We start from the raw sequence: 22,447 nt of genomic DNA on the forward strand, positions 1-22,447 counted from the left end.
AGCCTGGAAATGCAGTACACAAAATGCCCTCAATGCTCTGGGGCTTGCAAAGCCACCTGTTTACCGATTTCACAAGCTAATTCTAATTCCTTCCCTGGCTGAGCTAGACAGAGCTCTGAGCTGTCCCCAGGCAGGACAGATGTCCCACGGCAGGTTGACATTTGAGGCTGTCGTTTGCTTTGGATGGCTGTAGCTAAGTGTGGTAAGCGTCTCTCTGCCAGGCACTTTGCGGCTCCCTCTACAACCAGCTGTGAACCGGAAGTGTTCGGACAGAAACCCAGAGGCAGGTATTGCCAATTGAGCTTTGTCTGCCTGGCGGGGCAAGCATGCAGGCCTGGAGGTGCTGATCCACCTCCCCACCCCCAACTCCACCCCCGCCCAAGCCAAGTGTTGTTATTGGTTAGTCCATTGCTCAAGGACTGCTGAGCTGCAACCTATAAATCCAGGGACCCAACTAGCAGAGTCCACATCCCGCTCTAGAGTACCAGCATGCAAAGTGACGGCATTAGTTCAATTGAGAATATTTTATGGAAGTTTATGACGATGACAGACAGACATTTAGGATTTCGTAGGCTAAGCAAAGGAAAACACAAGACTCACCCTAGTTTCCATCTCCCGGTTTCAGATACTTAAATACGCAGGGATCTGAGGCATCTTATGTTTGGGATGAAGGAGAGCTGTGTGGCTTTGTCTCTGGCCATCTGGAGCCCACACCGTCTGTCCTGAAGAGGTCTCTCTGGGTGCCTGCCTTCTTGCTTTGAATACTTCCCTTTTGCAGGAGGCAGCTTGGCTCAGTCCCCAGAGGAACGTTCTAGACCAAGTGCGTCTCTGATAGTAACATGGAGAATTTTAAGGGGTGCTTTACAGTCGTGGGAATGTGGGCTGTGAGCCTCACACCTTTGTACAGTCACACATTTATCTGTCTCTCCATCCTCGTCCCCCACCAAACCCCCACCCACACACCATGTGCTGGGCTCTGCTGGGACCTGTGAACCAAAGCCCTAGGTTCCTGGTGTGTCCTGGGCTTTTGCCAGTCAAGCCACTTCTACTCATCAGGCCCCAAAGTGGCAGCAGGGTTCAGAGGGCTTGCGTGTCAAGGTAACAGGTCTATGCCCTTCCCATGAAACCAACAGCCACTTGACAGAGCCCCTTTCTGCCTGTCAACTCCAGGGCCCTTCTTTACCAAGAGGAGTTGGGCCTCTGATTAAGGCAGTGTGCTCATGAATACTTACAGAGGAGAGTCCTGACTGGGCCTACCAGCTAGAGAGGGACCAGATGAGGTCCTGCCTTGCTGAGCTGTGCTCTGCGTGGGTGGTGGCTTCTGGTCCAAGATGACAGGCTGGTTCTTCCCCTCTCTGAGCACTGTAAGCTCCGTGTGGGTAGACGAGGACCAATCAGAACCTTTCTTACATTATTTTGTGCTCGCTCACAACAGCCATTGTCACCGGGCTCTGGTGTCATTGGGGATTATGGCACATGGGTCTCTGAGTCTCAGCAGTAGAGTATAACAGAATCCATGTCCCTGGTAAAGCAATGGAAGAAACTGAGTCAGGGTCCTCGTGAAATGTGGGTGGTTACTGGACAGAGGCTCAAGGGATGTGGGGCTGGGAGTTGTGGGTGCATTGGGAGTTGGAGTATGGCCTTCAGACACAGCAACAGGGGTGAGGCTCGGTAGGACCTCACCTGAGGGAAGGACCTCACGTGAGGAAATAGAGAAGGCTGTATTTCCACAGCTGTAAGGACTAGGATAGCTCCCCCTATAAGCTGACATAGGATTCTGTCCTGTTACAAGCTGAAGCAACATGGGTGCTGTCTAGGGGACCTTGCAACAGGAGCCGGCTTCTGTGCAGGATCATCACCCACATTGCAAGAGACCTGTTTGAAAGAAAAAAAAAAAGCAGTGTGGCAAATTGGGACTGGGTAAAGACAGGTGGAAGGATGAGGTTTCCATTACCGTCTGTGGTCGGGGCAGACTGCCAGGCGGACTCTGCTCAATAACAGAGCTGGGTAGGGATGGGAGCGGTGCATCATGGGAAGGCACGTCATGGCAGGGAACCGAGTCCCTAAGTGCAGAAGATCGGGGGTGGGGATGAGTTTGATTTGCTTAGGGGAAGGAAGCCAGGGTGTCCTCAGCACGTGACATGCCAGGCCAGCAGAAGAGAGAGAGATCTTGCAGGGTCTGGAAGATTTGAAGAGTTTGGATTTTATTTTGATTTCCATGGAAACCCCAGGAAGTTTCTAGAAGGGAGAAGCAGGGCTTGAAAACATTTCGGAAAGCCTTACGGGGCTCCAAATGAGACCAACTTCTGGCTTCGCAGAGCCCCCCACCCCCCACCCACTTGCTCTCTTGACGACTGAGGACATAAAACATGGCAGCTTCCGGCAAGCCTATGCCCTGGGGTTGAGGTTCAAGTGTGAGGACCATTTGACTGAAATAGACCACGACATCCTCCAGGTTTGTTGCCGGAAGTCTTGGGTGCCAGCAAAATGACTTGCATGAGCTCCTGCATACCAGTCACCTCCGTGCCCCCTGGTAGCAGCCTCTGCAAGCACCAGTGCTGCCACGTGTCTGCCCCCTTTCCCTTGGAGTCAGGGAAATTGTCTGGCTAAAGGAAAATGTTCATAGCTCGTAAAGTCTCTGTGACAACCAGGGCCTTGGAGGTAGAAAACAAGGGTTTGTGACAGCCTGTTCTGACATGCTGGGAGGAGGAAAGGAAGCTAGGAGTCTGCCCTTGGGTTGCAATGTGTTGTTTCCTCCTAAGAATTAATGAGCCCAGTGCAGGGACTTCTCTCATCAGTGGACACCCTGACCTGCTTTAGAGAAACCACGAGAGAGACAGAGAAAGGGGGTATATTTGCCATTTTTTATCCATTGTCAAAAATGGGCAAATGTTTTAAATGGAAGAATGATGCTTCCAGACAGTCTGGGAAACACTTTCTTATCTCTTAGGATTCTTGTGGTATAAGGGACAGAAAACGATTCTTATTGGCCCGAGTAACTTGGGTGGAAAGGTAAACAGCCTCAGGTATGGCTGGATCTAGGTGCTAAGCCTTTCCCTCTGTAGGTCTTGGCCCTCCGTTTTGTCACTGAGCTCATCCAAGATCTGTTCTTCTCTTTTTTTTTTTTTTTTTTTTGGTTCTTTTTTTCGGAGCTGGGGACCGAACCCAGGGCCTTGCGCTTCCTAGGCAAGCGCTCTACCACTGAGCTAAATCCCCAGCCCCGATCTGTTCTTCTCTTGTGGTGGCAAATTACACAGAAGGTATAGACCTTACTCTCAACTGGGGACACTGGGAACAGAGTTTCCTTTTTACCAGGTTCTCCCACAAGACTCACAGGACTTCCGCAGCCAATGCTTTAATGCACGGAGAGAATTACAATATCTCGGGGATGGCATACTACCCATCTACCAGGACTGGGTTGCATTCCATGTTGGAACCAATCAGTATAGGTGTGATGAAGATGGGAGGGGACGGGGGGATGTCACCTCTGGGTGCCGTGTGGCCCTGCCTTGTATGAACAAACCTAGGCAGTCTGTCCAGAGGAACTCAGGGTTCTTTACTGCTCCAGAAGGGATTGTGTGGGTGCTGGAGGGGACCAGAGTGGTACCCGCTCACCTTCTAGGATGATCCTAATGGCCTCCGTGTCTCTTCTGCTCACAGGTGAAGGCCGAACATGCCTGGCTCTCCGTGGTGACCTGAGAGGAGAGTTCGATTCGCTGTGAGGGAGAAACGCCAGCTCCAAGCCAAACTGGAGAACTTGGAACAGGTCCTGAAGGTAAGACCTTCATGTACAGTGACCACCCTACTGCAGCCAGCAACAGGGTGGGGGTGGGGAAGTAGCCAAGGGCTCAGAAACGCTTCAAAATTCAGGGCACTCGGGGCCACATTCACTGTCTGTGGTGTAAATGTGACAGTTGGAGACCGTGTTTCTAGAAGCCACCCTGACTTCGTGGTCCATCTCTGAGGTTGCTAAACAGAGCTGAGCCTTACGCAATGCTCATGAACCACAGCGTGGATCACCGCCTGCCCTACTGGTCTTTTGGTCATTTGCTTCTTTTCTGGTGTGGCCCTCATAGCCACAGGTCAGATCAAGTAGCATTGTGGGGCCAAAGCCGGTTCACTTAGAGACTTGCAAGAAGTGTATGTCCACGCAGCTCTCTAATGGAGATATAACCAAGCTCTTCTAGGCAATTGGCTCTTCTCTGGGCTTCCAGTTCAGGAGGTTCTAAAAAGAGAGGGGGTAGGGAGGGGAAGGGGGAGGGAAAGAAAGACAGAGAGAGGGGGGAGAAGGAGAGGGGGAGGGGAAGAGAGACAGAGAGACAGAGGCAGAGAGAGAGAGAGAGAGAGAGAGAGAGAGAGAGAGAAGAAGAGAGAGAGGAAGAGAGAGAGATAGATATTGATTGAACCACATCCATGATTAAGCGGTTGACTCCACCCACTGGGTCTTCTCCAGGACACAGGCTGCCCCCCCCCCACCACCTGGCTCACCTCTCTCTGTGTAACAAAGAAAGCATCTGGCAGATTAAATGGAGGCCATGCCTTGAATCCTGCATATCTGGAGCCAGCTCATGAGGGTGACCAGGAAGGACAGTTTAGATGGGTCACTTGATGATGCTAGGGGTACCTTGCTAGGTATAGGAAGGGGAGTCAGTAGTGCTACACCAGACCTCCTGCCACGCAGGTCAGGACCCAGTAGTAAAGACTTATCCCACGCTAAATGCTGGCAGTACTGAGATTGGGCTGTTCCTAGATACCATCTGAGCCAGCTAAGGATCTGAAGTATTAGTTAAAGTGACAGTGGACACCTGGGTCCCAGACCACTTCCTTAACTGTTTATATATATAGTTCTTACTTCCTTTATAGCAGATTTTTTTTAAATTAATTGATTTACTTTACATCCTGGTCACAGATTCTCCTCCCTAATTTCCTCCAAGACCCTCCCTTTCAACTCCCCGATCCATTCCCCCCTCCCTTTCTCTTCAGAGAAAGGGCGGCCTCCCATGGATCTCAACCCACGTTGGCATATTAACTTGCAGTAGGATTGGGTGCACGTTCTCCTGTTGATGGTAGACAAGGCAGCCTAGTTAGGCAAAGAGAGGCAGCAGAGTCAGAGACAGCCCCTGCTCCAGTTCTTAGGGGTCCCACATGAAGACCAAGTTGCACATCTGGTACATATATGTAGAGGGCCTGGGTCTATCTCAAGCTTGTTCTTTGGTCAGTTTTTCAGTCTCTGTGGGCCCTCATGGGCCCAGGTTAGTTGATTCTGTCCATTTTCTGTGGTGTCCTTGACTTCTCCGGCTTGTTCAATCCTTCCTCCCCCTCAGATTCGCTGAGCTCCACCCAATGTTTGCCTGAGGGTCTCTGCATCTGTTTCCATCAGGTACTGAGTAGAGCCTCTCTGAGGACGGTTATGCTAGGCACCTCTCTGCAAATACAGCAGAACATCACTAATCAGTGTCAGGGCTGGGCTCTGTCTCATGAAATGGGTCTCAGTTTGGGCCAGTCATTGGTTGGCCATTCCCTCGATCTCTGCTCCATTGTTGTCCCGGTGCAGATCGTTGGCAGGAAGAGTTGTGGGTCAAAGATCTTGTGGGTGGGTTGGTGTTCTTATCCCTCCATCGGAAGTCTTGCCTGATTACAAGAGCTGACCATTTCAGGTTCCATACCCATGCTGCTCAGAGCCTTAGCTGAGGTCAACCTCAAGGATTCCCTAGGAGTTTCCCTTGTCCTAGGTTTCTGGCAAATCCCAAAGATGCCCCCGCCTTGATCCCTCCTATTCCCCTCCCTACCCCCTCTCCTACACAGTTCTCGCCCTTCATTTACCTCCAATGTCTATTTTATTTCCCCTCTGAGTGAGATTCAACCATCTTCCCTTGGACCCTCCTTGTTGATAGCTTCTTTGGTTCTGGGAAGTGTATACTGTACTTTATGGCTAATATCCACTTATAAGTGAGTACATGCCATGCCATGCGTGTCTTTCTGGGTCTAGGTTGCTTCACTCAAGACAGTATTTTCTAGTTCCATCCATTTGCCTGAAAATTTCATGACGTCCTTGTTTTCAATGGCAGAGTAGTAGTCCATTTTCTAAATGTACCACATATTAAAAAAGAAAATCTATTCTTTGGTCGAGGGACATCTACGTTGTTTCTAGTTTCTGGCTATTTCAGATAAAGTTGCAAAGAAGAATTTTCATGAAGCCCACCTGACCAAAGCACGGGGAGGGGTGTAGACAGACAGACAGGACGGAGCATACACAGTGTGTTTTTTTTTTTTAAGACTCCAGGGAGAATAACACAAAAATGGATTGGGGTCCCTCTTGTGGGTTAGGCCAGTTAGGTAAGGCTCCTTCTTGGTCTGGATCCCTCCTGACTGCTATGTTTTAAAACTAAATTACTGGCTGGCGCTGAAGAGATGGCTTAGCAGTTAAGACCAATTGCAGCTTTTACAGAGGTCCCAGGTTTAGTCCCCAGCATCCATGGGGTGGTTCCTAACTGTCCCTACCTCTAGTTCAAGAGACATCTGGCACTTTCTTCTGAACTCTCTGGTACCAACCAAGCACCCAATGCCCATACATACATACATACATACGTACAACACACCCATAAAGTAAAAATAAATAAATCACAGAAACAGTAATTTGAAGCTAGGGAGCTGGCTCAGTTAGTCAGTGCATAAGCCTAAGGGTCTCAGTTTGGATCCCCAGAAACCACATAAAAGCTCAGTGTGGCAGAGCATACCTGAAATCCCTGAGCTGCCCGGGAAAGAGGAGAACAGATAAAGTGGGGGGTTTGGGGGGGATGGTGCATCCCTGGGGCTTGCTGACCAGTGGTCTGAATGGATCAGTGAGCTCTAGGTTAATAAACAAATGAGCGAGAAGCCCTGAGATGTGGCTCAGCCTACGGTAAGGGGGCTTGCTGCCAAGCCCGAAAGCCTGAGTTTGATCCTTGTACCCCACCTGGCGAAAGGAGAGGATTCCCAAAGGCTGCCTTCTTGTATCTACATAAGTGGGTACCCTCTTCCACACAGCACAGACCTGCACACACACGTAAGTAAAAATAATAGCAACAGCAACAACAACAGTGTGAATAAATAAATACTTACGAAGATGGCGGAGAACAGTGGAGGAGGACAGGGCTTCTCTCAGAGTCTCGCTTGGCTCGGTGTATCCATGGAGACCGGATATAAACAGAGATGTGAACCATCACACAGTTCCCACCTTTTGGGAGAAAGGAGCTGTTGTTTACCCAGGATGACAAATCAGGAAGCTAAGGAATGGATTTCCCTCCCTTGAAACGTGGGAGCTGCTGAGCTCCGCGGGTGGCTCATTGGCAACATTGTCTCTTTCTTCAGAGCATTCTTGTTTGGTTTCTGTTGCTGTGATGTTGGGGAAGTCTGGGCTGGAACCTTGAGGAGCTTTACTCACTGGCTTGCTCTTTAGACTTTCCTCAGTACGCTTCCTTCTTCAAACCAGGATTACAGGCATTGGCCCTAGTACACTGGGTCCTCCCGTATCAATCAATTAAAACAATTCTCCTTGCATAGGGCCTGATCTGGGCCATCCCTCAGTTGAGACTCCTTTTTAAGATCACTCTTGACCATGCTAAGTTGATAATAAAAACTCACCAGGGCAGGGAATCATGTTTGGGGACGGACAAATAGCCAAAAACAGCACATGGCTCTTAAGGCTCTCTTCTGAGCTGTGAGCAGGAAAAGGTGGGAGAATGGATCCGGCCAGGCTGCCCTCACACGGGAAGACTCAAGAAACATCTTAATGGTAGAAAGTGGAAAGGGAACCTGTGAGGTCCCCACCCCATCAAGTCCATGCCATTTTAAACACCGCGAGATGCTGTCCATTTTCCACTGGGGGACAGTGGCTGGTTTAAGGAGGCTGCTCATCTACTCTCTTTCTGGGAATGCTGGGTCCCAGGTGTCATTGTCAAAGGGATAGAACCATTGCAGGGTTTCTGAGTGGGATCTGCACAGGAAGATTTTCCAGTGGTACCATGGCCTGTGAGGGGACTGTATGGTCACTCACAGATGTCATTGGGTAGTGACTATCACCCACCTCCCCGCCACACACACACACACACACACACACACACACACACACACACACCCCAACAACAACCATAGCAAGCTGACCAAGTATACGGGACATGTAGTCTTTTTTTTTTTTTTTTTTTTTTCGGAGCTGGGGACCGAACCCAGGGCCTTGCCCTTCCTAGGCAAGCGCTCTACCACTGAGCTAAATCCCCAGCCCCTGGGACATGTAGTCTTTCATGGTGATGGTGCTTGAAGAAAAAGGCCCACGGGCAGACAGGGTCAACGGGGATGCATCTTAGATATGTGCTTGGGATCTTGCCAAGCAGAGGGAGGATGTTTCCAAGTGAATAGAGGTGGGGGTATCATCAATATCAACAGAATAGAACTCCCACATAGAAACACAGGGCGTCTGAAGAGTTGAGGTTTTGTCCTCAGGATCTTGGGGTACCCAGTCAGTTTCTTACTATTACAGTGATACCATGTGACGGACTGTCCCCAGACTCGGTGGTTTAAAGCTGTAGACATCCACTGTTGTTCTCCAGTCCAGGTGGGTGGGTTGTTGGTCTCAGTGTCCAGCCAAGGCTGCCGCTTGTATCTGGAGGCAGCCCAACCCAGCTGGACTAGATTACTGTGCTCTGATGGCCAACTAAGTCCTACCTAGCTCCTAGCTCTCTATCCTGTGAGGTCTGCCAAGTGGCATGGGGGACTAAGCAAGGGAGGAGCAGGTATGTCCCCACAGGGAGCAACTTGCATCTGGTACAAGGCTCTGCCACCATGTTCTGGGATGGGGTCCCAAGCAGGTTCTAGGCTAGCCAGGTCACAAAGAAATAGAGAGAGAGGACATCCCATTACCAGACACGCAGGTGCGGTGGAATCTGGGTGCCTTATTTATCACATCTGTTCCCGAGAGATGAGGGGACCAGACAGGAAGTGGCAGTGGTGCCCGTCAGGGTGAGAGGAGTTCATGTTCTGGATCTGAGTTCAAGGTGGAGGCCATAGGAACTGCTGTCAGCTGAAGGTGGCAATAGGAATCAGGGCGGAGTTGGGGCGAAGTCAAAGCAGAGTCGGAGCGGAGTTGGGGCAGAGTCGGGGTGGAGTCAGGGCACAGTCAGGGCGGAGTCAAGGCGGAGTGAGGGCAGAGCCAGGATGTTATGAGGCTTGGACATGGGTTTTAGCAGAGCTTAGGGACCACCCTGTGACAGGAAAACAGGGCGAACAGCTGGACTTGGCAATCCCTTTGTGTTGGAAATAGTTCATGGTGACCACAGGATCCTCAGTGCAGCGGACCCTAAGCTCACACTGGGACATCCTCACCAACCACTGGGAAATGTCTTCACGCACTGATGGATGAAACATAAGGAGGAATTGACCCAGTCAGTCTGATGCGGGGAAGGTGATGGCAGGCAGGGGTGGGCATTTGTGTCTGTCAACGGGACTCATCAGTCAGGTGTCTGGTGGTCATGGTTGTCTGAATCCTCTGACCTTACAGCTCACACTGCCTTCCAAGTGTGATGGCGCGGACCTGACGTCCTATAAGTGAAGGATGCCTGTCTTAGGTTTTAGTGTTTGACATCAGTCTATGGATAATTATTCCAATGGCCGCGTATACACGCTGGCTTTTCCGTTTCTAAACACTGCTCTGCCACTTGTCTTAGCCCTGATGGCTGAAGACACTAGATGCTGCTTCCCTGATGGCTCCTGACAGATTGGTAAAGCAAACAAGAAAACCGAGACCCAGAGAGGCGTGTCCTTCACACCAGAGCACACAGCTGGCCACCGTGTTTGAGGGCAGTCTTGCGAACTTCGCTTCTGCACCGCCCCACCGCAATTCCTGGTCTCTGTATCTGGTCCCGAGGGTTGGGAACCACCGCGCCGGGGTGCAAATTGTGCTGAGAGAAGCTTTATCCGTGCTCGTGAGTGACAGTTGCGCAAACCCTGGTTTTCAGATGGAATTAGGAGCCGGACCAAAGAGAGGCCGCCAAAGCCCAGAGATTGCATCTTGATTTTTTTTACACCGTATTTATTTACTTTACGTGCACAATGCGTGTTTGCATGTATATGAACTCAGGTGTGGAGCATGTAGCCGGAGGACAATTTGGTAGGAGTTGAGCCGAGTTGACTTTTAGAAACTGAACTCTGGTCATCAGTCTTGGTGGCGAGCACCTGTATCTTATGCACGAACAAACAAACTATCCCAGCAGCCCTTAAGGACACTCTTAAGTGTCTGTACCTCCTTCCTCTCCCCCAGTTTGAGATACTAAGCTACTTTGGGTGAAAATAGATCCCAGTTTTTTGTTTTTTGGTTTTTTTTTTTTCTTTTTTTGGTTCTTTTTTTCGGAGCTGGGGACCGAACCCAGGGCCTTGCGCTTCCTGGGTAAGTGCTCTACCACTGAGCTAAATCCCCAGCCCCAATAGACCCCAGTTTTGAGCACTCTCATGACTCATCGTGGAGAGTAAATCTGATGTGTATGTGGGACGGGAAATCAGGCACACGGAACACCAATAACCTGCCGTGTTCCCTCCTGTGTCTGAACCTGCGTACACATGCGCGTGTGCACAAAAAGCCACGCCCCCATTACCACTACCATGTAACAGAATCCCCAACGTGATTTTCAAGTCATTATGTGGAAGACCCGCCAAGGGAAGCCATGTTTTCTTCATGCCTCTACTCCAACAGGACACTCCATAGCCCGGGACCACATACCTCTGATTCCTGAGGAAGAAGAGGAGGGGAGAGCTCAGCTAGCTCTGTCTCTGTATCTTTTGGCAGCCATACTTCTTCAGGAGGTTGCCCTTGACATTCATAGGCAACTTAAGCGCCATGTTAATCTTGACCTCCAGCTATAAATACCATTGCTTTAAAAATAAATCGTGCTGCAGGCAAGCCGGAGACTAGTGATTCCCCCTCTATTGTGTTGTAATTCGTGTTGCTTTCGGATGATAAGGCTTTCTTCTTGTGTAAAAGGTCCTCTGGGAGCCAGGCATGGCACTGGGTAGATATACTGCCTTTGGAGAACCAGGGCTTTTTGTTGCTCTTCAAGGGGGCCTGTATCATGTGTGCTCAGGGATAGCCAACACTGTGACCATGTGGACAATGTCTTAGTTACTTTTCTGTTGCTGTGATGAAACGCCTTGACCAGGATAACTTACAGAAGGAAGGGTTTACTTGGGTTTATGGTTCCAAAGTGTTCAAGAGCCCATGATAACTCCAGGAACAGAGGCTGAGCTCTCACGTCTTGAGCTCACACATGAAGCAGAGAGACCAAACTCAAAGTAGTGAGAGTCTTTAAATTATCCAAGTGGCATAGTTCTCTCAGCAAGGTCACATCTCAAGTCTTCCCAAACAGTGCCACCAACAGGGGACCTGGTATTCAAATATCCTATGTGGGACATCTCATTCAAGCCACCACAGATACAACGTGCGAGACAGTGAGAACCACCCCTCGGCAAGATTCCATAGCTACCAGTTTGTCAACTCTTCATGTTCCAACCTGTGTGGCAGAGGAGCAAGAAGAGAGGCTTGGTGGTCTAACATACCAGGAAGGAGGGCAGGAAAGACTTTGTGACACTGTCGGGACACTTCATGCTATGGGTGGGACCCATGGGAGACTCACAAAGTGGAGGACCCATAAGAATAAAATGGAAAACCAGGCCAGGGGACTAGAATTGGTTCAAATACTGCTCTGGCCACGGGCTTCCTGTATTAGCTATTGGACATGTTGCTGTAATAAAAACATTTCTGGCAGAAGCAGCTTAAGGGAGGGAGGGTTCATTTTGGCTCATGGTCTGAGGGGCTACAGTCCATTGTGGTAGAAAGTCATGGTGGTAGTCAACTCTACGGAGGCAGGGGCTTGCAGCTAAAATCCCTTATCTTCTAATATCTCAGTAGGGAGGGAAACAGAAAGTGATGGATAATGGTGTTCCGAGAGAGAGAGAGAGAGAGAGAGAGAGAGAGAGAGAGAGAGAGAGAGAGAGAGAGAGCCCCAAGCTTGTAAAGGGAAGGAATAGAACAAAAAATAAAATAAACAACAGAAAAGTAATTGAAACTATTCTTAATACCTTAATAAGTCTCAAAATTGAAAACCATACACTAAATATATATTAACCTCTGTACAGTCATATATCCTCAGCATTAAAAAGATTTATTTTATACATGTGAAAAAAAATGGTGTTCTGCTTAACTTTTCCTTTATCTTTTTTTCTTTCTTTCTTTTGGAGACAAGGTCTTATGTAGCCCAGATTGGCCTAAGCTTGAGGCTGACTTTGTATTTTCAATCCTCCAAAGTGTTGGGATCACAGATGTGATTACAGATGTGTACCATCATACCCAGGTTCATATGCCCACAGAATATACCATACAATGCAGGGGACTGAACCCAGTGCTTCATGTATGCTAGGCAAGCATGCCTAACTGACTAAGCCTTAATTTCTCTGTTTCTTGTTTGTTTGTTTGTTTGTTGAGATAAGGTTTCTCTGTGTAGCCATGGCTGTCCCAAAACTCACTTTGTAGACCAGACTGCAGTGCATGCGCGCGCGCGCACACACACACACATACACACACACACACACACACACACACACACACACACACACACACACCAACCTCCTTACCCCCAACTCAATTTCTCACTTTTCTTCAATTCAAGACCCCCAGCCCATGGGATGGCACTGCCCATGTTTAGGATGAGGCTTTCCCTTGTCAATTATCTCTGAAAACACCCTCAAAGTCGTGCCCAGAGAGTGCCTCTCTAGGAGATTCTAAATCCAGTTGTCAGTAAAGATCAGGTCATCCAGAGATGGTGCCTGTTCCTCTCTGTCTGTGTGCAGGTCATCAGGTTGAGCCCCAGAGAATTCCTTGTTCTTCTTAGTCTAGTCGTGCCCCTCCCTCCTGAGGCAGTGAGCCCAGAATGTACCAGCTGGGTTGATGGGTTGTGAGAAAGGGAACCTCTTCCATGGTCACCCACAGCCTGTGATTCACTATCTATTTCAGTGACATGCACGATCTGGGTGAGGTCTTGCAGCATGGGTCATGACTGCCTTGGCCAACATGAAAAGCAGACTCATCCTTCTCTGTCTACATCTCAACTCTCGCTCTGGCCTAGGGCTGGCTGTCAGATGCATGAAGTTCTCGGCTCCCCCAGGTTCTGTCTCATTTGTCCTTGTGCCTGCTGCTTACCTGGATCCATGACCTTCAACATCAAGACTCTTCTCTCCTCTCTTATGGATCTATATGTCTGTCTGTCTATCTATCTATGTCTGTTTCTATGTGTGCACATTCATGCTGCACATGTGTGCAAGGACATGTCTGCTAGGACAACATGTGAGAGTCAATCCCCTCCTGCCACCTTGTGGGAACCAAGGGTTGAATTCAACCCCTCAGAGCCTCTACCCACAGAACCATCTCAACACTTTGCCTTCCTTTTTTTTAAAGATTTATTTATTTTATGTCTATAAGTACACTGTAGCTGTTTTCAGACCCACCAGAGGAGGACATCGAATCCCGTTACAGATGGTTGCGAGCCACCATGTGGTTGCTGGGAATTGAACTCAGGACCTCTGGAAGAGCAGTCAGAGCTCTTAACCGCTGAGCCATGTCTCAGGGCCTCGCCTTGACCTTTTTTGAGGCAATGTCTCCTGTCGAAGCCAACGCTCACTGATTTCATTAGACTGGCTGTCTAGTGAGCTTGGGGGTGGGGGTGGGGGTGCATTCGTCTCTGCTCCTCCAGAACTGCAGTTACAGATGGGTGTGACCACAGCCAGGTCTTTCTGTGGGCACTGGGGATCTGAACTCAGTTCTGCATGCTTGTGTGGCAAGAACTTCCCACACTGGACTCTCTTCGTGTTCCCCCTCCCACTCCTATATTTGGCTGAAGCTTCTTGTCACCTTCTGTGTCATTTGACACTCCTTGAGCTGGGAAGCCATTTCGCCAGAAAGTGTCACATATGAGGGTGAGCTAGTGTGGGTCTGGTCACAGTGGTTTGGTTTTGAGGCCTCAGTTATCACTAATCTCCCCCATAGTCAAGCCTGTTGCGGATTCTCTGCCTGTGGCCACTGGTTAAATTTCTTAGCACATGTGCACACACAAGCGGAAGGACCTGGAGTGATTGGGGACACAGGTTCCTTCATCTTCCATGGTGCCATTATAGCAGACGTAGTGTGGAAGAATGCTGGCAGAAGCTGTGGAGAGGAGAGAACAGGGCTGTGGGCTGGAAGAGTGGCCCCGACTGCACTGTCATTCATCCTTCCCAGCCACAGAAGCTCCAATCCCGTTGTATGGTATCACAGGTCAGCGGAGGAGAAACGACATCAACTAAGCACAACTAGATAGCCAGCCATGTAGACACAGCAGAGAATTGTGTGGGCCTAGAGACATGGTATGGACTGAGATCTGCATTGGGGCTGTGGTGATTTGAATATGCTTGGCCCAGGGAGCGGCACTCTTTGGAGGCGTGGCCTTATTGGAGTGGGCGTGTCACTGTGGGCGTGGCTTTTTAGATCCTTATCCCCTAGCTGCCTGGAAGCCAGTCTTCTAGTAGCCTTCAGATGAAGATGTAGAACTCTCAGCTCCTCCTGCACCATGCCTGCCTGGATGCTGCCATGCTCCCGCCTTGATGATAATGGACTAAATCTCTGAACCTGTAAGCCAGCCCCAATTAAATGTTGTCCTTGTAAGAGTTGCCTTGGTCATGGTGTCTGTTCACAGCAGGAAAACCCTAACTAAGGCAGGGGTGGTGCTGGTACAGAAGTAGAGGTCACAGTGGCTAAGGCTGGTGTTGAGGCGGGCACGTGAGGAGCTCAGGCCAGTAGCAAGGCTGGGCCCTGCATTTCCTGCTAGCTGTGGTACAGTTTAAAGTTTTCCCAAGCTGGGTGGTGGCTGCTGTGCCTTTTACAGTGTGGGGGAAGGGGATGGTTTGCCTAGGAACTGTCTCTCAGGGACTGTGAAAGAAGGAGCAGGGCCAGAGACTAGGAGATGAATGATCGTGTCTCTACACACACCAGTGTGTGTAGAGGAAGACTGGGGGGGCAAAGAGGCCTTTTACTGTCTAGGGTACTGAATGAAGACAGAAGGAGACCAGGAATGGCTCCCAGCTCCTTAGCTAGGAGAGCTGGTTGCTTGATGCTGGTATCTGCTGAGGTCTTCCAACATCTCTGGTAGAGAAATCAGGATTTGTCTCTGGGATAAGCTAAAGCTGTGTTTTGTGTTGGACTCCTAAAGGCTCACAAGTAAAGACTGACAATAAACAGAGGGAGAAGATTCTTCTGGGAGCCGAGCGTATAAGTGGTAATGAGGATGGGGAAGCAGGTCTAGGAAGAACAGAAACAGTGGAATAGCCGTTGCCATTGTTACGGACCCATGGGAGCAGTGGGAGCCCCACAAATAGATGTCCAGGGACCGGGAGCCTGTCATATTTGTAGGGGGATTCAAAATGAGGGGGGCAGGCCCAGAGCTGATGGGTGTATGGATGTTCTCAATGGGAACGTGGGTGGAATCTGTTCTTTCTGAAGGTCCTGTGAGCACAGAGGCAGATGTGGGACAATACTGAGAGGACATGGGTTGGCTGGACAGAGGGACATGGGTTGGCAAGGACATCTACTAGTCAGGCTCTTCACCTAGCTGTTTAAAAGGCCTCAGTCTATTGTCCTTTGAGGATACACTTTCTGCCTCAACCCTGTGTGTGTGTGCACACACATGCGTGCATGCACATGTGCATGCGCCTCTGTGGGTGTTTGTGTGTGTCCATGAACACATGCACATGTAGAGGCCAGAGAACAACCTTGGGCGTCCTTTTCCAGGTTTCGTGATGGCTGTTCTTGGTTGTCAACCTGACTACCTGTTGAACCCAATGGCTGGATACATGCGTGAATGATTTTTCTTAATTAATTCATCTGAAGTGGGAAGACCCCCTTTTACTCTGGATCTTTTGGAGTGGGCAAGACGCCTTTAATCTGGGCCACACCTTCTGCCGGCAGCCTGTATAAAAGACACGGAAGAAGGAAGTTCGTTCTCTTTGCCTGTTTGTTCTGGTTCTTGCTGGCGAGTCCATTCTGTCACTAGCATTAGAGCCTTCTTCTGTGGTATGCTGGTGTTTACTGAAGACTAGCTGGGACATCAGTCTCACGGACTTAACAACTACTGGATTCTTGGTCCTTCTGTTGGTAAACACCATTGGACTAACTGGACCACAGCCTGTAAGCCGTTCTAATAAATCTCCTTTCTCTATATACACAGATTCATTTTATACCTTCTGTTCCTCTGGAGAATTCTGAGCAATCAGGAATTGTTCACTGTTTGTTTGAGACAGGGTCTCTAACTGACCCTGAGCTCTCCGATTAGGCTAACCAGCAGCCTCTACCTCCCTAGTGCTAAGATTATAGCCAAGCACCACTGTAGTTGGCTTTTTATGTGGGTTCCAGGGTGTGAACTCAAGTCCTAACGGCTGGAACCATCTCTCTTGTTCCCTTATGTCTTTCTGCCAACACTTCCTTGGGGAGATGCTAGGCACCTCTACCTGGTGCTAGGGCCGCATAAGCTTTGCGCCTCCTAGCGGGAAGCCTGTGTGTCTGCTTCCCTGGCAACCTCTGAGGACCCAAACCTGCAACCCGGCATCTGGAGCCTTGTCTGCGATTGGCTAATCCATTTCCTGCATCCTCGTGAGGCGCTTGGTCTCCTCCTCTCATAATCACTTCCTTGCTCGCACTAAATAAAGAGCGCCCGGGCTACATTTAGCAGCGCCCACTTCCAAAATAAACAGAAGCACAGAGATTAGCTGAGATAATAGCTCAATTAAACAGCTGCAAGGCGGCCGGCCACGCACAGGGTCCATGGTGTGGGAAGATGTCCACGTGCCCCTCTTGGAGTTTGGAGATGGCCATGGTGGTGGTCAGGGATGCACAGGTTCTGCGTCTTGACATTCCCAGGTGGTGTCCAGGCTCTGCTGTGTTCTAGCTGTGTGGTGGTCAGCAATGAACTTGCCCTCTCTTGAGTCTGTTGTGGAGTAGCAACCACAATGGCACCAACTTGATAAAGTGCTGGCATGTGGCTGGGCCAGCCTGTGTCTCACCTCTTGCCATCATTTTACCAAGGGCTCCGTGGTTACTTGTGGGGCTAGCAGCAGAGCTCCTGGTCACCTCATTGGTTGGTGTTTGGAGGGGCTGTGGTTTGAATGTAAAATGTCCCTCATAGGAGCATATGCTTGAACAGCTGATTGCCAGATGGTGGCGCTGTTCTTGGAAGCTGTGGGACTGTTAAGTTCCACTGATTGGTGGATGTATGCCACGGGGTAGGGGTGGGGGGCTCTGAAGGTTATATCATTACCCCACTTCTGGTCCTAGTCTCTGCTCCCTCCCCTCCCTATAGAATTCTAATGGATGTATCCAGGATCTCTGCTGGTGTGGGATGGGAAAACTGTCATGCCTTGTATCCTAAGAATGCATTGTGCTTCTCGCTGCTGGTCACTAAGATCACACAGAAGCTCAGGGGAAGTAAAGGCTACACTGAGGGTGGTTAAGAAATCTCCAGACCCGGTTAGGCAGAGGCGATGCACACCATTAGTCCCAGCACTTTGGAGGCAGAGGCAGGTGGATCTCTGAGTTCAAGGCCAGCCTGGTCTGCAGAGTGAGTTCCGGATCGCTAGGGATCCACAGAGAGAAACTCTATCTTAAAACCCTCCCCCCCACCTCAAAACATTCTCCAGTCTCAAACTGGAAGCCACAGCAAGGCAGGACCAACCAAACACATAAAGACCAGCAGACATGAAGAGCCCAGGTAAACATCCCTGTCCCGTTTCCTGCTCAGGAAGTCAGACTGGAAGGACACAACACTAGAGCAGGCAGCAAGGGAGGGTCCAGACGGACACACTACCTGTGGGTCTCCTGTCCAAGGATTCAGTTGATATGAATGGAGATGTCTTAAAAGCACACACCTGTATCCAAGGGTGCAGCTTTATTCTTTCTTGTTGTTCCCTTAACACAGTGTGACAGTTTACACAGTATCAAGTGTACTGTGTCATCTAGATATGGTGGGAGGAGGAGGAGGAGGAGGTGGTGTATGTCAACACCAAGCTTTGGTGTGTAGGGGACCCGAGAAGCTAGGGCTTGGATCTCCCTAAGGTTCTGAGAACCCCCCCCCCCCCGCCCAGGATGCCTTCAGTGGCTGCCTGGTGGTCTGCTGTCTTCACCCAAATGGAATGACCCAGCTCAGCCCCAGTGTGAATATGTCACAGCAACTCTCTTATGGGATTCTGTTCATATCTTAGGGAGTTCTGTTTTCCCAGCATCCTGAGTTCCCAGGAGCATTTCCATAGCAACAGTGAAACCATCACTTTTGTCTGCGGAGGTGCAGGATAATTACAGCTCTGGAGTTCCCTAGGAGTGACTTTTGGAGACAGTAGAGGGGACACAGAGGTCATGGTGCCTGAACACTGCACTCAGGGAAGACTTCACTTTTCCAGGCTGATAAACAACCAGCTTAAACCCTTTTGTACATTGGAAAAGAGAGGTTCAGCCCAGGCTGAAGACTCGGCTTAGCAGTAGAGTGTGTGTGGAGAATCTGCCAGTGAGGGGCTAGGAGTGTGGCTTGGTGGTAGAGTATATGCCTAGAATCTACTAGTGAGGAATTTAATGGTAGAGAACTTGCCCAGAAATGCCTAGTAATAGGCAGGAGGCTTGATTCTGTGGTAAAACACCTGCCTAGAATCCCCAGTGAGGGGCTGGGGGCGTGGTTCAGTGGTAGAGCCCCTGCCTAGAATCCCCTAGTGAGGGGCTGGGGGCGTGGCTCAGTGGTAGAGCCCCTGACTAGAATCCCCCAGGGAGGGGCTGGGGGCGTGGCTCAGTGGGAGAGCACCTGCCTAGAATCCCCCAGGGAGGGGCTGGGGGTGTGGCTCAGTGGTAGAGGCCCTGCCTAGAATCCCCCAGTGAGGGGCTGGGGTAGAACTCCAAGGTAGAGCAGGGATCAAGAGTGCTGTAGGATACAAATCCTTCACCATGATGGCAAACAGGCTTCTTGATATTTCTGAGGAGAATGGATCTTTTGGTGCCGAGAGGTGGTGATGCTCACAGGACATTGTCACTTACCTTCCCCCTGAGACAAGCCTCTTAGTTCATGATTTAGCTGAAATTCTTTAAAACTCTGACATCAGGGGGTGGGGTGTGTGTGGCTTAGTTGGTAGGATACACGCTATTTGGCGTGGGCCCTGGATTCATCTCCAAGTAACGCACAGAGCGAGGGTGACTGTTTATACCTGCATCCTAGCCCTGGGAGTTGGAAGCAGGAAGATTAGAAATTTAAGGTCATCCTCAACTACAAAGTTAGTTCCAGGCCGGCCTGGGCTAGAGGCTGTCATGGTGCTATATGTGTCTTATATGAGTACTTTAGAAGCTGAGGCAGGAGGATTGCAAATTCTTGGCCACCTGTCACTAATCAGTAAGTCATTCCAAAGCCAACTAAATAAAGATAGTAAAGATGAAATAACAACAAAAAACCTAGACTCAGTAAAATTGCCAGATTAAAAATAAACTACAGGGGGCTGGAGAGGTGGCCCAGCCGTTAAGGGCACCGGCTGCTCTTCCAGAGGACCAGGGTTCAATTCCCGGGACCCATGTGGCATGTCATACCTCTCTGTAACTCCAGTTCCAGGGCTTCTGACACCTTCCCACAGATTCTCATGCAGGCAAGATGCCAATGAACATAAAATAAGAATAAATTAAAATAAACAGATAAATACTAAATCATCAACAAATTCAAGCTAAAGAGGAAAGCAGCCAGGATGGGTTTCTGTCCCAGGCGCTAGGGTACCCCTTCATCATAACATGAGTATATTCCTGATCCTCAGAAGAAGCCAAGAAGGAGGGTCACGGATCTGAAGGGTTGACTGCAGATAGAAAAGCCACATTGATGGGGCCGCTGGACTCTTCTGCTTCTGGTACCTGAGTGTTGTATGTTGAAACCTTCCTGCTTCAGTAGGAACTTGTACTTGGAGGGGAAAGGTTCAGCCTTTAAAGTGGGGTGATGGCTCAGTGGATAGAGTACTTTCAGTAGAAGTGTGAGGACTTGAGTTCAGATCCCGAGAACCCGTGAAAAGCCAGGCCTAGCCTGGAACTCAGCACTAAGGATGGGGGAGCAGAGGCAGAAGGCTCCTGAGGACTTCCTGGCTAGATAGTGTAGCCAATCAGTGAGTTTCGGATTGATGATTGACCTTGTCTCAAAAGTAAGGCTGTGGGTGATAGAAAGAAACATCCAGTGTCCGTGTTCACCCTCCTAGGGTATATGCAGGGTGTATGCAGCACATATACATATACTACACACACACACACACACACACACACACACACACCACACACCACACACACATACATACACACACACATACACACACACCACACATACAACACACACACACAACACACACACACAACACACACACACAACACACACACAACACACACACAACACACACACATAAACACACACACACCACACACACATACACACACACATACACACACACACCACACACACATACACACACCACGTACACCCACACCACACACACACACACCACACACACACCACACACACACACCACACACACCACACACACCACATACACACACACACACACACACACACAGTTAAAACTTTTAGAAAGTGGCCCCAGATGTCTCATAATATAAAGAAATAAAGAAGCAAAAATTAAATGTGAATGTCTTGTGCCCAGCAGTCTTCATGCTGAAAAGTACCTCACACATGAGTTTGTTCCTCATGACTGGGATTCTGGAGAGGGCTCAAGGTGAGCAGAGGTCCACAGTGAGCCCCTGAGCTTCTGAGGGCTTGAACCTTGTCTTTCCAAGGAGGATGGCTGGGTGGTTCCAGGTGAAAGAGAAGCCACCATTTGTGTGCTTTTGTCCTGGAAGGATGCAGCTGATAGCGAGGGTGAAAACATGGGTCTCTGGGGTTCTGTGGATTCTGTTGTCTGTCCCGGATAGATGGGCACTTTACCTGTTGTGTGAGGCCGTGCCTCAGTTTCCCCATGATCAAAAAAAGCGACACCTATGCTGTTCACCTCTGGTGTTACTGGAGGGTCGTGTGATTTTGCTGTGGGTAAGAAGACGGAAGCAGGGCAGGCTGGGCAGGGACAGATATGAGCGCTGTCTGCTGGTGTTTGCAAAATACCTGCGCTAAAGCAGAGGGAGAGGCGTGAACGCCTTCCCACGCCACGCTGTGGGAAGAGGAGGTTCCCTCTGCCTGAGCCGCAGCTCTGCCAGATCTCCTGCGCTGTGAATATAGACAGCTGAAGCAGGGGAGGGTGCCCGGGGACCAGGGTTTCCCAATCTCTCTGCCTCCCTGGGAAGAAACCTTGGGAGAGGAGGAGGCGGGCGTGTCGTGCCGCTCCTGGGGGTGGGGGTGCAGAGAAAGCCTGCTGTACCGCCATGCACGGTGGTGGGCAGCAGGTGCTCAGGGGCCTCCCTGTTCCCACAGCATATGCGAGAGGCTGCTGAGCGAAGGCAACAGCTGGAGTTGGAGCATGAGCAAGCCCTGGCCATTCTCAATGCCAAGCAGCAGGAGATCCAGCTTCTGCAGCAGGTGAGCCCAGGAGGGTGTGTGTGTGTCTGTCTGTGTCTGTCTGTCTGTCTGTCTGTGTGCCTGTGTGCTTCGCCGAGAGGGTGGGGTATGTGTATGTGCTGGGCCTGGGAGGGTGAAGTGTGTGTGTATGTGTGTGTGTGTGTGTGTGTGTGTGTGCACGCGCGCGTGTGCACGTGCGTGCACGCATGTGCATGTGAACATGCTTGCTGGGCCTGGGGAGGTGGTTCTAACTGTGCACCACTTTGAGTCTTGATGGCTGCAAAGCCCCTTCGTGGCCTTTAGTCTCCTGTGGGCTCTGGTTTCCCTTAGGCCTACTCCAGGTACTGTCTTGTAACCCACAAACCTTGCAAAGCAGTCCCATCAGATGCTGGGCTGTGTCAGGAAAAGCATGTCAGAGCAGCTCCTGCAAGGGGCGTGTCTCATTTCAGCCTCCAGGAAGCAGGCTGCTTCACTGCCTCCCTCATTTCATTCACTCCAGCCTGGGATGAAATCTTGTCCCAGGGAAAGGGAAAGGCAATGGGAACCCAGGCTCTGGCTGGGTCCGTTTGGTACATTCCTGACATGGTCTGTTGGGACATCACAGAATAGCTGCTGTTGGGTGTTTTTTAACATGTGTTAATAAGTGATAAACCTAGCTGTACATATGGCAAGATTCCATTATTAGGTAGGTAGATATATGGGTGGATGGATGGATAGATAGAAAAATAGATAGATAGATAGATAGATAGATAGGTAGGTAGGTAGATAGATAGATAGATAGATAGATAGATAGATAGATAGATAGATAGATAGATCGGTCGGTCAGTCAGACAGACAGACAG

The 22,447-nt window shown here is 49.9% G+C and overlaps 1 protein-coding gene across 13 annotated transcripts in view; it reads left to right on the top strand.

The window, feature by feature from the left end:
- Rimbp2 (RIMS binding protein 2) overlaps positions 1 to 22,447 on the top strand; it is a 198,614-nt gene that overhangs the window by 114,879 nt on the left and 61,288 nt on the right. For all 13 annotated transcript variants that reach the window (XM_063271095.1, XM_063271096.1, XM_039089127.2 and 10 more), the window contains 2 exon segments: positions 3,661 to 3,775; positions 21,522 to 21,626. In XM_063271095.1, the coding sequence (XP_063127165.1) occupies positions 21,525 to 21,626 (102 nt within the window). In that variant the 5' untranslated portion in view covers positions 3,661 to 3,775; positions 21,522 to 21,524.

This window comes from Rattus norvegicus, chromosome 12, assembly GCF_036323735.1.
Source record: "Rattus norvegicus strain BN/NHsdMcwi chromosome 12, GRCr8, whole genome shotgun sequence".
Classification (NCBI taxonomy): Eukaryota; Metazoa; Chordata; class Mammalia; order Rodentia; family Muridae; genus Rattus; species Rattus norvegicus.